The sequence below is a fragment of the Rutidosis leptorrhynchoides genome, chromosome 1, assembly GCF_046630445.1.
Source record: "Rutidosis leptorrhynchoides isolate AG116_Rl617_1_P2 chromosome 1, CSIRO_AGI_Rlap_v1, whole genome shotgun sequence".
Classification (NCBI taxonomy): Eukaryota; Viridiplantae; Streptophyta; class Magnoliopsida; order Asterales; family Asteraceae; genus Rutidosis; species Rutidosis leptorrhynchoides.
In genome coordinates, this window is record NC_092333.1 from 67,704,510 (window position 1) to 67,718,690 (window position 14,181).

At 29.6% G+C, this 14,181-nt stretch overlaps 1 protein-coding gene and 1 long non-coding RNA gene across 3 annotated transcripts; one reads left to right on the forward strand and one right to left on the reverse strand.

Annotated features, from left to right (window-relative positions):
• The first annotated feature begins 2,341 nt into the window (after window positions 1-2,341).
• LOC139861298 (metalloendoproteinase 1-MMP-like) lies at window positions 2,342-3,507 on the forward strand. The gene has a single exon (XM_071849677.1). The coding sequence runs from the start codon at window positions 2,351-2,353 to the stop codon at window positions 3,398-3,400; it is 1,050 nt and encodes a 349-aa protein (XP_071705778.1). The 5' UTR covers window positions 2,342-2,350; the 3' UTR covers window positions 3,401-3,507.
• A 1,770-nt stretch (window positions 3,508-5,277) lies between these two features.
• Window positions 5,278-7,964, reverse strand: LOC139861307 (uncharacterized). 2 transcript variants are annotated; one of them, XR_011763716.1, is made up of 4 exons: window positions 7,834-7,964; window positions 7,674-7,727; window positions 7,138-7,182; window positions 5,278-6,706 (listed from the first exon to the last, which is right to left on the reverse strand). It is a non-coding gene; the product is annotated as an uncharacterized lncRNA (long non-coding RNA). The 2 variants fall into 2 exon arrangements; XR_011763715.1 differs by having other exon boundaries at window positions 7,796-7,912.
• Window positions 7,965-14,181: the final 6,217 nt, after the last annotated feature.

Consider the following 14,181-nt stretch of genomic DNA (forward strand, 5'->3'; position numbering starts at 1 on the left):
ATTTTTGTATCGACCGTTGGTTAGTGACATAATTCGTACCACGTTTTACCTCTCTTAAGAACAAAAATCTTAAATACGGAGTAACATATAACGGATTTTTACAAGTTGAGTTGGATTACAAGTTAGAAGTTAACAATTGGAAATTTTTGATTAAAATATATTTGTTTGTGCCTATAACTTAGTTTGATATCTAACATTGAAAGTATTTAAAAATAAGGGAACATAAGTACATAACCTACTTTTACACTAAATAAATAGCTTAGTTCAACTACATCTATATAACAAACTTAAATTCTATTATTATATTAGGTGAACTGGCGTTGTAGTTTTATGTATAAAATTTTTGTCCATTTTAACCATCCAGGCATAGCCTTGGTGGCTACCGGGACTTCCAATGAAGCAAGAGGTCACGGGTTCGATTCCTTTCAAGGCAAATACCTTGGGGCGAGCTCCATTTAGTGACTGACTGACTAGAGGATGCTTTGCCTGGTAGCGGTGGAGGCCTGGCTTGCCGTTTATCCGGGATTTACCAACTAGATAGGAGCCATTATGGCTCGTCGCTAGGGGGTTCCTCGTAAAAAAAAAAAAAAAAAAAAAAATTTTTGTCCATTTCTCTCTTTGAATGTCGTTTTGGCTAATAGGAATGGTAACATTGGATCAACAATATAACTTTTTATACGGTAAAAAATGTAACTTTTTAGAGGGTCAAAATAATAAATTCAGAGGATTCAGAGGGTAAATGATAACTTTTCTATTTAATATAAAATTCAACAAATAAAAACCACCTAAATTTTTGACGGGACATATCTATTTATTTGGAGCGAGTTAGGTTTCACCGCCATAACCGTTAAACTCGAAACAAATTTACGAATTAAACACAATAAATTATATTCGAAACAGAACTTTCACGTACTACCAACGAAGATTTGTTTTTGAATCATAAATATAAAACTGAATTACAATTACATTTTTGGTCCCTACATTCTTTATGAACATACAAATCTATTTAATCGTAGTATTAAAAATACATAATCACCCCACATTGCCCTTATGTAACTGGAATGACTCATAACTTCTATGAAGTTAAACTTGGGGTCTGAACTAAAAAATGAATTTTAAACATGTCCCGAATGGTTATTTATCACACATAAAAAAGGTGAATAAACTAACCAACTTGCGCGACACCGCACACTGTTTGTTTTCCTGCTACTTGAAAAATTATGAAGTTTTTGTGTTTTATTTATTTATTTATTTATTTTTCCTTTTTTCTCCTCTTAATTATTTGGCCCAACGAAGTGGACCCTTAATTGTACATGAAGTAATCATTCGGGAGGAAGCAAAAACTTTTTTTTTTCTTTCGTTTTTTGAAAAAACTTTGTTCACGAACATTATAGATGAGATGAAAATATGAACATTTAGTAGAGACACTTTGTGATAAATATTTTTATTTTGGCGGAAAAACGCTCGAAGAAGTAATATATAACAATTATCGTGTTTTTCGAGCGTATTTTGAGGTTTTAGCTATTGGGGTTTAGATATTAGGGTTTAGATATTAGGGTTTATAGGGTTTAGATATTAGGGTTTAGAAATTTAGGGTTTAGGGTTTAGATTTAGGGTTTAGATTTAGGATTTAGATTGAGTTTTTAACACGAACGGTTTAGAGTTTAGGGTTTAGGGTTTGGTGTTTTGGGTTTATGGAATAAACCCAAAACACCAAACCCTAAACCCTAAACCCTAAACTCTAAATCGGGCTAAATTTTACTTCACAAAACATGAAGAAAAAAAACGTCCATATTCTTCACGAACAATATTATCTTGAATGTTATTTTTGTCGACCGTTTTCCCGCCTAAATAATAACATTCATCACGAAGTGTCTCTTCTAAATGTTCATATTTTCGTGTGATCTTGATGCCGGAAAAAAAAATTCAATAAAAATGAAAAAAAAAAAAATTTTGCTTCTCCCGATTGGTTACTTCCCCATTGATCATGTCCATATATATATAACCAATTGATCATGTCCATATATATATATATATGTATGTATGTATGTATGTATGCTGCAACAATGTATTTTGACTCAGCGAAGCGGGCTAGGCTACTATATAGTTAACTATATTTAGGATAATGAAGTATGTTTGTCATATTTTCTAACACAGACGTAAGCTAACCATTTAAAATTACATTAATCAATTATTCAATTATTACGTATAGAAACAAAACAATAGTATTGCCCATATAAATAGTTTGATTTATGATTTATGTTGTAGATACAACTTCAACAAAATCACAAACACTTCAAAAAATATCTTTTCTTCCAACTAACAAAAAAAAGAAAAAAAAAAGAAAAACATGTTTCGGTTATTCAGTTACAAAACCTTCCTCTTCTTTATATTTCTCTCACTTCACAGTCCACTTTTTCCCGCCAGAACAGTTCCGGGCACTTTAATCCCAATCGACCTCTCACAAAACGCCACGTGGAACAACTTTCTTAACTTCATCGACGCAAGTAAAGGCACAAATTTTTCCGGTATGTCTGAACTCAAAAAATACTTCCATAAATTCGGTTACCTCCAATTCGACAACTTCACTGACTTATTCGACGATAGTCTCGAATCAGCCGTCTTGAATTATCAAAAGAATTTAGGCCTTGAAGTTACCGGAAAACTCGATTCGACTACCGTCACACAAATTATATCACCGCGCTGTGGTGTTAGCGATACAATCAAAGATACTAAAAACAGTATACATGTTACCAAACACTATGCGTATTTTTACGGTGAGCCGCGTTGGGGCAGATCATCAAATACGAAATTAACATACGCTTTTTCTGCAAATCATATGATTGATTACTTAAGTGATTTGGATATACGAGATGCTTTCAGGCGATCATTTTCGCGATGGTCGTCAGTAATACCTGTGAATTTTACTGAAACGGATGATTATTCGAGTGCAGATGTTAAAATTGGATTTTATAACGGCGATCACGGTGACGGAGAGCCGTTTGACGGAGTTTTAGGAGTATTGGCTCATGCTTTTTCACCTGAAAATGGAAGGTTGCATTTAGATGAAGCTGAAACGTGGGCCGTTGATTTTAAATCAAGTAAATCAAAAGTAGCCGTTGATTTGGAATCAGTTGCAACTCATGAAATTGGACATATACTTGGGTTAGCTCATTCATCGGTTAAAGATGCAATTATGTACCCGAGTTTGAGTCCGAGAACGAAGAGAGTGGATCTTAAAATTGATGACGTGGAAGGGATCCAAGCGTTATATGGGTCAAACCCAAACTTTCATTATAATTCGTTGTTAGAATCGGATATATCTTCAGGGTGGGTTATTAGAATGAGCTCATATAATTGGTTGACTTATTTGGTTATTTTTGCGGGGTTTATATTGTGACAACATTTATCTATTAAAAAAATTTTGTTTTGTTATTTTATAAACAAAATTTGTTTTTATACTTTTGATTGAACTTAAAGGATATTGTAAAGATTTGGACGTTTAAAAGCTAGATTCATGTTTTATAATGATAATTTCTTTTTTTATTTTGGTTCAGATATATATATTGGTTTACTTGAATTTGAATTTGATGCTAACATCTATTGGAAGCTCTTGTGTGGAAACTAGTTGTTGTAAATATTACGACTATGTTAAAGATTCTATAAATCCTTCATTTTATGTATGCAAATATTTTTTGTACGTATATACGAACTCTGAGCAATTGGTTTGATGTTTGGCATGTATTAAAGATTTTTATTATGTATTTCTTTTTCAATCGTAATTTATGTAAAGTAGTAGATTTTTAAATTTATATGGAGGATGATTGGTCTTGGGCCCTAACCAACAGAATATAGAGTAGAAAAAGTCCAACTTAAATCGTGAATGTATTGATGATAATTAGGACTAAGATAGTATGAAACAGAGTTAATTCTTATCTGATATACTTCACTTAGATACATATTTTTCGATAGTTGAATTGAAAATCATTATTTTTAATTTTAATGTTTTATAACAACATACTTTATTTTCAATATTCAATCTAACAAAGCATTAGTGTGAAAAAACGGTAAATCACGAGTTAGAACAAAGTCTGGTTCGAGCACACTACATATCGTTCGAATCTGTGTATGGGGTTGTGATTTCTATCGGTCACGAACTCGTTATCATTATAATGAATGGTGTATTCCGACAATTTTTTTTGAAAGAAGTGGAAACTGAAAAGAAAAAAAAAAGAATATATCCTTCCCGGTTAAACTTATCCAGGAGGTGCGTAGAGATTGAGCATATTGGTTGTATGTCTTGTAACTATGAAGTCGAGACTATCAATCACGTGATGTTTGATTGTCACATTGCCATTGATCTTTGGAGAAGGATTCACCTTTGGGTAGATGTTGAGATGCCGATGTTTCAAGAGTGGGCAGAGTGGATTGTGTGGTCCGATGATTGGCAGGAAAGAATAGACGTGAAGGACAAGCTTTACACAATTGTCGCTGCGGTAGTTTGGCACATTTGGAGATATAGAAACAACATTTTATTTAAGCCTCGGATGAACAAAAGTTTACTTTTTGATTCTATTTGTTTTACTTCTTTTATTTGGTATAATAGTAGAGTCAAATGTAATGTAAGTTGGAACTCGTGAGCCATTGTAACGTTTGGCCTTTTTCTAGCATCTTGCTAGGAGAGTGGTTTTTTAAATAGTTCTAAGCTGTTAAATAAAAATATCCGTTATTATATATATATTGATTGATAATTGATACTTGTACTTATATTTGATAGTTGAATAGATATTTGATAGTTGATTGGCGTAATCATTTCATGTTTCATGTTTCATGTGAAGATTATAACTACTTTGTCCCTTGCAAAACTAATAGTCTGAATTTGGCCATTGAAGTTTGTACTAGTGAAGGGACCCGTGGTTTTACGAGATTGTATAAGAAAAATTGTTAATTGATATTTTATTAACCATTTCTCACAAACTACTTGCAACCTAGTTAATGTAGGGTGCACTAAAAGATTAAACGCATACTTTTTTTTCTCTCACCACAGTTCGAAGTAAAAGTTCTAGACATCACAACTCACAATTAGGTACATGATAACACATTAAAAAAATCATTACTTAGATGCACGCAGAATGGCCGGGCCAAATTGAGAGATGAACATCCATAATCAACCAAACACGTCATTAAGACAAAAAGAAGATTTAACAATAACCAAACTTAAATTAGAAATGAGACTTGTCATCTAAATATTACAAAGTAAAGAGAACAATACATTGGACAAAAGATGAGCCCTTGCCAACCAAAATACAATGGAGAAAGAAACAGAAACAAAATGTTGCTCTCAAACTTAAATCTAAAACATCTTATGAGTTAAAATGCTAAATATTCCACTAAAGAACCCTATGCATAAAAACCAAAATGCAGCCTCCATTCATATGCATTGCAAAAGACTTGAATAGCTAAAACTCAATCCTATATATAAATGTCTCTCCATAATTGAAATCAACTTTATAACCCATAACCTTATAAGACATATCCAAAAGGCTCTAAAGTACTAAGCAATAGTAACAAAAATTGAATATTGACATGAAGATAGGAAACCCATGAACATAAAACCACATGAACCCTTGAACCTCTAGAAAAGGTTTACCTGCACCGAAGCTTTAGATATTTGAGCCTTTTAAAATAAGTAAGGAAGAACTACATTGAGGTGTACCTGATAAAAGAACATAGTAATCATAATAAAATGAAGTTGATTGAACATGTTTTATGTTCAATAGCTCCTAGCTCATACTTACAAAACCCAACGCAACCCGCCCATTTTGTCATGTCTTGTAAAATCATAGACAAAATTCATAGTAATTCTTGCATCCTTACCCTTCTCATATCTGAAACTTGTTAAGAATGACATTCCATTCTTGAACACCCCCACTAACAAACATAAATATATATTTTTAACAGATTCACCATATAGTTTTTATATAAATGAACAGATTCATTGTTTTCATATAATTAAACAGGTTCTCATTGTTTTTAACTCGAAGCCTAATTGCATACACCACTATACAGAAATCAAGCTTTTAAGAATGGAAAGTGCGATGATCAAAGCATAGACTAAATGAAACGTATAAACTGTTACAGAGCACTAACTCTCGATATTAACCCGACCCTCCCAACCTAAAGCAATAAAGAACATTATACATTAGAATTCATTTTTTATCTTACCTAATCGCCTCCAAGATTGCCGATAAGTCACCAACCATTTCTTTAAATTCTCGTCTTTAAGATATTCACAAAATGGAAGATTCTAACTGCTGGTTAGAACTAAATATATATAGTTATTAGTGACCAGAAACAAAAATGCACTTCATACTACCACAACTATGAGACCCATTACAAACTAAGAACACTTACATTTGTTCAAAATATATATAGTTATTTACCAATACAATATGCATATTCCATTTGTCATTATGATTGAAATTGATGCAAAGTGCAAGTAATCTCTCAAAATATAAAGAAACTAAATGAACATAAATAATCACCAACTATTCAAGTAAAAATTTCTAACAAAAACACACAAAACCAATAATAAAGGTAAAAGCAAAATCAAGTTAACTAAAGAACAAAACATATACCTTCATATTAGTCTGTCATCAACCTTATAACTGCTAGGTTATTCAAAGCTTCCATATAAAGCTTCCACCTGATGCACAAATTGAAAAACTTACAAAAGTCAAAGTTTATCTCTACCTTCCAAATAAGTTTATCTATATTGTAAATTGTAAGCAATACCTAATAAAGAATAAAAAACCTTAAAGTCGCACAAAAAAAAAAAAAAAAACAACCATCCCCTAGAAAAATATAAATCAAACACTTCTTGATTCGTTGTAGCTTCGTTTGTTCAAAGCGAAAAAACATAATGAATAATATTGTAGCTTATTATGTTGTACTAGTTTATAGTTATCCATTTAAGCATTTCATCAAACAATTGATTTGCGTATAAAATAATAAACTTTTTTACATAATAAACTTTTTTACATAATAAACTTGCTTTGATTCATAGTTTAAACAATCATTTATCTACTTGCAATAAAATGAAAATAGTAAATTAGCAAAACTCAAAAAAGGGAGTACCTTGCTAGTTGAAGTTGTAGTTTAGTACCTTACATATCATGATACCTTACAATGATGAAAGCAAGACTGTAAGTGTTTTACATTAGTGCCTAGTGTAAACAACCAAACACAATAATGAAATCAAACAGCTAGAAGATTAAGTTATACAAAACTAACAGTCATCTATGTCATACCTTTAGCAAAATCATCTTTTTTTTTCAAATTTCTCATCAAATATATTAACTCCCAATATATTATTTTGTTTGTAGGCTGGACTATCCATTAACAGTGAACCCCTGAACCCCGAAGTTATTAAACCCTAACAATTTCAGATCTAGCAGAAATGAACAATCGAAAACCAAACGTAATCATAGTGCAGTGGAATCAATTTATACGTAACCATAAGACCAGTGCACACCCATTGGAGCTCAAGAATTTAAACTAAACATAATACGGAGTAATAACAATAATCAGTTCATTCAAGCATTATAGCAAACAGTTAATGTGCATAATCAAATAAGATAATATTATTTATACAAAAAATTAGAGATTGGCACCTTATGGTCAACCTCCAACAAAAACCACAACTTTCAAAGTATCATTCTTCAAACCTGCAAAAACCATAAACTCAAAAGATTGATTACTTGTTGAAGCTCATAGAAAGGAAGATTAAGATTACCTTTGAGAAGATGAAGAAGAAATAGTATTAATCCTAACATAAAGAACCATTATCCGCCTCCAAAATCGCAGGTTGAAGAACATAAAAGCAACAATTCAAAAACCCAAATTATTTTACATAATTGCAAGTAGTGGAATCAATTAATTCATTCAGAACTATCGAATAGGCGAAGATCTGAGTAGTTTTTTTTTTTTTTTTTTTTTAAATTGGAGATTTGAAAGATGTAATTTTTGATTGTGAAGAAGCATATTTAATCTCTCGAAGCTCATTGGGAAAAATGACGGTACCAATTTTATTGAGCAGGAGTAATTTGGTGAAGCCCTTGGTAGAGTAAAAAGCCGATTTTCAAAAGCATGCGTGCTATTTTTTATTTTTTTTTGAAAGGCAGCATGCCACGCTATTTCTTTTTTTATTTTTTTCTGTATTTGTTTAATTAATTTAATTAAAAATTAATCCCCCTTAATGACATCATTAAAGGCCCTATCTTTTTTTCTTTTTTTGTTTTGATTTTTTTTTAAGCTATGTAAAGCCTTGTTTATGACATCATACTTTTAGTCAAATATTAGAGTAGAATAGATTCTTTAATGTTGACTTTAAATTTATTTATTTATATTATATATTATTTGATTAAATTTATATGAATGGATTGGTTTTATAAATTTGTTTTCATTAATAAAACTTTCATCAAGAATTTTATAACACAAACAAATAAATTTAAAGTCAAAGTCCGAAAAAAAGATTTCAAAAGTTAAACCGAAACTATTAAATTAGGACCGAGAGAGTACATATTTTATCTAGGTAAAAAGATAAAACGGTTCACCGGAATTTGTTATAATGATTTTCCATAAAGTAATTAACAAACTATTGTAGTTGTATCAAGACCAAGAGTGCGGTTGTTTACCTCTTAATTGAATGGTGCGCTGAATGTTGTGTTTGTTTCTCACATCTATTCGAATAATAGACGGTATTGAATGGTTCAAAATTCAGTGTTGAACCATTTAGAGTTGAAATTCTCTCTTGACCATTAAACACGTAAATATTATGTAATTTTTTCTATATGTTATATCAAGAACACTTATTAAACATCTATTTCGTAATTTTATTCATGTTAAATGTTAATAAGGTAATTTTACATCATTCACATGATTTCTTTAATGGCTATTTCGGCATCACCTAAAGGGAACTTCATCACCTTCGCAATCATTGCCACCCACGCACGCTACGAAGGAAATCCAATTGCCACCCACACACGCTACGGAAGAAACCCACCTAAAAATCAGGAAGGAAAAACCCTTGAGGAGACTTAAACCCCGGGAATATCCTTAAAGTTTTTCTCTCCTAAGATTCGAACCCGGGACAAAGTCCTCAGAGTTCAGCCTTTCATACCACTCAACCAAAGGCTTAGTGGTACATCATTCTTATTATTTATTCAATATAATTATTATAAAGGTCATTGTCATTTATAAACAACTTCATTTAGAACCATTAAATTATTCATATTATGAACCATTCAACGCTAAATTATTCAGTTTTATCATACGCAACCTAAGAGTCTGCTTCTTTGGGCCTTAATGGACTTAATCGTTTACAAATATTATTCGCTCAATGACTTGTATGTTTACTTGTGACTTTTTCATTCAATATATCATTCTGGTATGATTATTTGGTTATGCAAGAATTGGGTGTTGTCCCCGTACATTGTGATGACCCGGAAATTTCCGACCAAATTTAAACTTTAATCTTTACATTATTCCGACACGATAAGCAAAGTTTGTTAAGAATTTTAAACTGTGTTCATACATTCAATTAACCTCGACCAAGTTTCGACGATTCACGAACCAATACATAAATGGATATGATTATATATATATATATATATATATATATATATATATATATATATATATATATATATATATATATATATATATATATATATATATATATATATATATATATATATATATATATTATAACTTGAGAATATTAACAAAGTATTAAACGTATCATACTTTACATGAACGTTTTTGTTTCAATATGTTTATCGACGGAATTAAAAGATAATATCAAATGATTGAATTATTAGATATATTGAATTAAGGCTACGAATCCCTATTAGGAGGTCCACTTTGATTTAGGAAACCTTTCCCTTTTAACCATATTCGGAAAATGGTAAAGTGATTTTACAAATAAGAACAAAGTATCAACTAACGAGAACTAGACAAGAGTTAGTAAAGATTCCTATTTGATTTTCAATTCATACCTTACAACATTTTCCTCGTGATGTTAATAAGATAACTATTATTACTATCATTTTAAAGTTGGAATGTGAAATGTAAATAACTTAGACATTGGGTATCGACATTTTACATTAAGATGATTTCGCACGTTTATCTAACCTTAGACTTTATATCATGTTGCACCAACAAACATTAAAAACTTGAAACCTATGAAAAGTATATTCAATCTTACTTCTCTAAAATGTTTTACGATATAACAATTTCTACTAATATAACCTTGTTAGTAAAATGATTCTTAAATATACTTAGTTTTGGAAAACAAAGTTTTCATATTTATTTAATATTGTTTCAAACGTACAAAAACAATTTTTAAAGAACTTTATTAGTGAAACGTTTTATAAGATAAATTGTTCATAAGTTTTAAGAAACTTAATTAAAGCTTTGTATCATAAATTACACACACACACACACACACACACACACATATATATATATATATATATATATATATATATATATATATATATATATATTGTTTCAAAAACGTAAAACGTGATACGACATAATATTTTCTATTACTTAAACGTTTTGAACTTTGAAATATAATTAGATAGATATTTCAATTATATATAAGATATACAAAATTATATTCTTAAGTAAGAATATATATATATATTTTACAAACGCGTTAATGTATAAATTAAATATAAAAACGTTTCGATATTATTAAACGTATTTTAGTAAACAACGAGACTCTGATTTATAGAAGCAAATGACCACAACGCTCAATTTTATAAGTTACATTTATTATAAGGTAATTTATTGATGAGTAAGTCAAATTATTAATAAGGGTACACGTCGCGTAACGTAAAAAGCTAGTTTTCTAAATGTACGAAAGTGCGTTCGAGAAACCGGAACCGAGACATGAGTCGAGTGACAACGTCCGTGTTATTTGAGTAAAAATTACTTTTTTTTTACCATGAACGTAAATATAATATAATATATAAATAATTATATAAATTAAATAAATAAATATAAATTATATATACGAGTGTCGGCACCAAAAATTTAGTGCATATGAGCTGTAAAAGAGAGCCATGCTTTCGCATGGCATCTCCTCACAATACCCATGCGATCGCATGGTGAGGAGGAAGGGGTCAAGTGTTATAAAGCTCGCTCGTTCTGCTCTCTGATCCATATCTCATTCTCTATCTCTCGTAATATATATACATATATATTTATATTATTATTAATATTAAGATTATTAATATTAATCATATTATTATTATTATTAGTATTATTAGGAGTATTATTATTAGTATTATACATATAAATACTACGATGGAGTGCTCCTCGAGTAATCTGAAACGAGTTTCCAAAACTGGTGTGCGAGTAGCATAGGGCTAAGGAAATTATGGGTTATAGCTATGGAGGTGATGGGTATGGTTCATGGGTATGCTCGTGAGGTCAATTTAGTGTTTATCGTCTCCGTTGGGTCTACGTACCTTTTCTGCAATATTGAATCTCAATATTGATACGTAAGCACTCATAATTTAATTTTTACATATTAATAGTGTATCCATGAATAGTGCTCGAGTATATAGGATTATGCATGCTTGTACTTTTGATATTACCGTTAGATAGGTTATGCCGAATCTTGAATTAATTACATATGCGGTTGAGATAAGGTATAAGATATGCATGTTCTTGGAAAGCTAGCGAAAAATTAAGAACTTTTCATATAAATATCGAATGGTTTCGATGAACGAATTAGAAGTTATAGTCAATTGAAATTTGGTATTATTATTAAAAATGATTATTATTATCGTCGTTATAGTTCTTATCTAATTATTATTATTATTATTATTATTATTATTATTATTATTATTATTATTATTATTATTATTATCATTATCAATAAAAAGTATTATCATTAAAAATTGTTATTATTACTATCGTTATTATCGTTAAAGTTATAATTAGTATTATCATTATCATAATATCTATTATCATTAGTATTATTATAATTAAAAATTAATATTAGTAACACCTAATTATTATAATTAATATTATTATCATTAACACGAACGCGATATAAAAGACGATTAAAAGCTATTAAACAAACCGATTAGGAAATAATGATATGAGTATCATGATGAAATTTAACTTATTGTAAGATATTGATTTAGATAAAATTATCGTTTTTCATTATTTTTATCACTATTATTATTAAAAGTATTATTAATATTAAAACTATCATTTTTTACAAAATTATTATTTTAATAAGAATATCATTGTTAATATAAAATTTCATTATTTTTATTAATATGAATTACCATTTTATCATAATATCATTTTAACAAATATAAATATTGTTATTATTATTAATAGAATAATAATAATTATTATTGCAAAATAATATAACTTTTACTTACTATTATTATTATCGATATTATTTTATCAAATAAATATGTAATACAAAGATGTTTTACTACGTGTAACATAATTACATTAATACTACCTATCATATTATTTTTATGATGTTAAATGAACTTTATAAATTTTTTTACTTAAGATATATAAAAGTATATTTTATATAAAATTTTATTTATTAATAAATGAATTATATTATTTACTCTAATAGATCTTTTAAAAATATTTAAAAATATAAAACGACGATATTTAAACTATATATTAATCATGTATAGATTTTGGAAATCATTTCGAGTCAAATTGACTTTTGTTGACCTTTGCATATTAGTCTCGAGCATTAGGATTGAGATACACTATGACTTGACCTAATTTGTTAGACAAATATTGACCAACACACATATATATATAATTAATTTAGGTTCGTGAATCCGAGGCCAACCTTGCACTTGTTCAATGACGTTATATATATTTTTACTACGAAATACAGTATGGTGAGTTTCATTTACCTTTTTACCCTTTATATTTTTGGGCTGAGAATACATGCGAATTTTTATGAATGTTTTACGAAATAGACACAAATAATCGAAACTACATTATATGGTTGGTTGAATGATCGAAGCCGAATATGCCCCTTTTGCTTGGTAGCCTAAGAATTAGGGAATATCACTAATTTTGAGAATTAGTGCACCCCTAATTGACGCGAATCCTAAAGATAGATCTATCGGGCCTAACAAACCCCATCCCAAGTACCGGATGCTTTAGTACTTCGAGTTTTTATATCATGTGAAATGTCCCGTTCTTATTGATTAAAAACGTTCCATATTAATTGATTTCGTTGCGAGGTTTTGACCTCTATATGAGACGTTTTTCAAAGACTGCATTCATTTTTAAAACAAACCATAACCTTTATTTCATAGATAAAGGTTTTAAAAAGCTTTACGTAGATTATCAAATAATGATAATCTAAAATATCCTGTTTACACACGACCATTACATAATGGTTTACAATACAAATATGTTACAACAAAATAAGTTTCTTGAATGCAGTTTTTACACAATATCATACAAGCATGGACTCCAAATCTCGTCCTTATTTAAGTATGCGACAGCGGAAGCTCTTAATAATCACCTGAACAAAAATGTTGGTGAGTTATAGGTTTAACCTATATATATCAAATCATAATAATAGACCACAAGATTTCATATTTCAATACACATCCCATACATAGAGATAAAAATCATTCATATGATGAACACCTGGTAACCGACATTAACAAGATGCATATTTAAGAATATCCCCATCATTCCGGGACACCCTTCGGATATGATATAAATTTAGAAGTACTAAAGCATCCGGTACTTTGGATGGGGTTTGTTAGGCCCAATAGATCTATCTTTAGGATTCGCGTCAATTAGGGTGTCTGTTCCCTAATTCTTAGATTACCAGACTTAATAAAAAGGGGCATTTTCGATTTTGATAATTCAACCATAGAATGTAGTTTCACGTACTTGTGTCTATTTTGTAAATCATTTATAAAACCTGCATGTATTCTCATCCCAAAAATATTAGATTTTAAAAGTGGGACTATAACTCACTTTCACAGATTTTTACTTCGCCGGGAAGTAAGACTTGGCCACTGGTTGATTCACGAACCTATAACAATATATACATATATATCAAAGTATGTTCAAAATATATTTACAACACTTTTA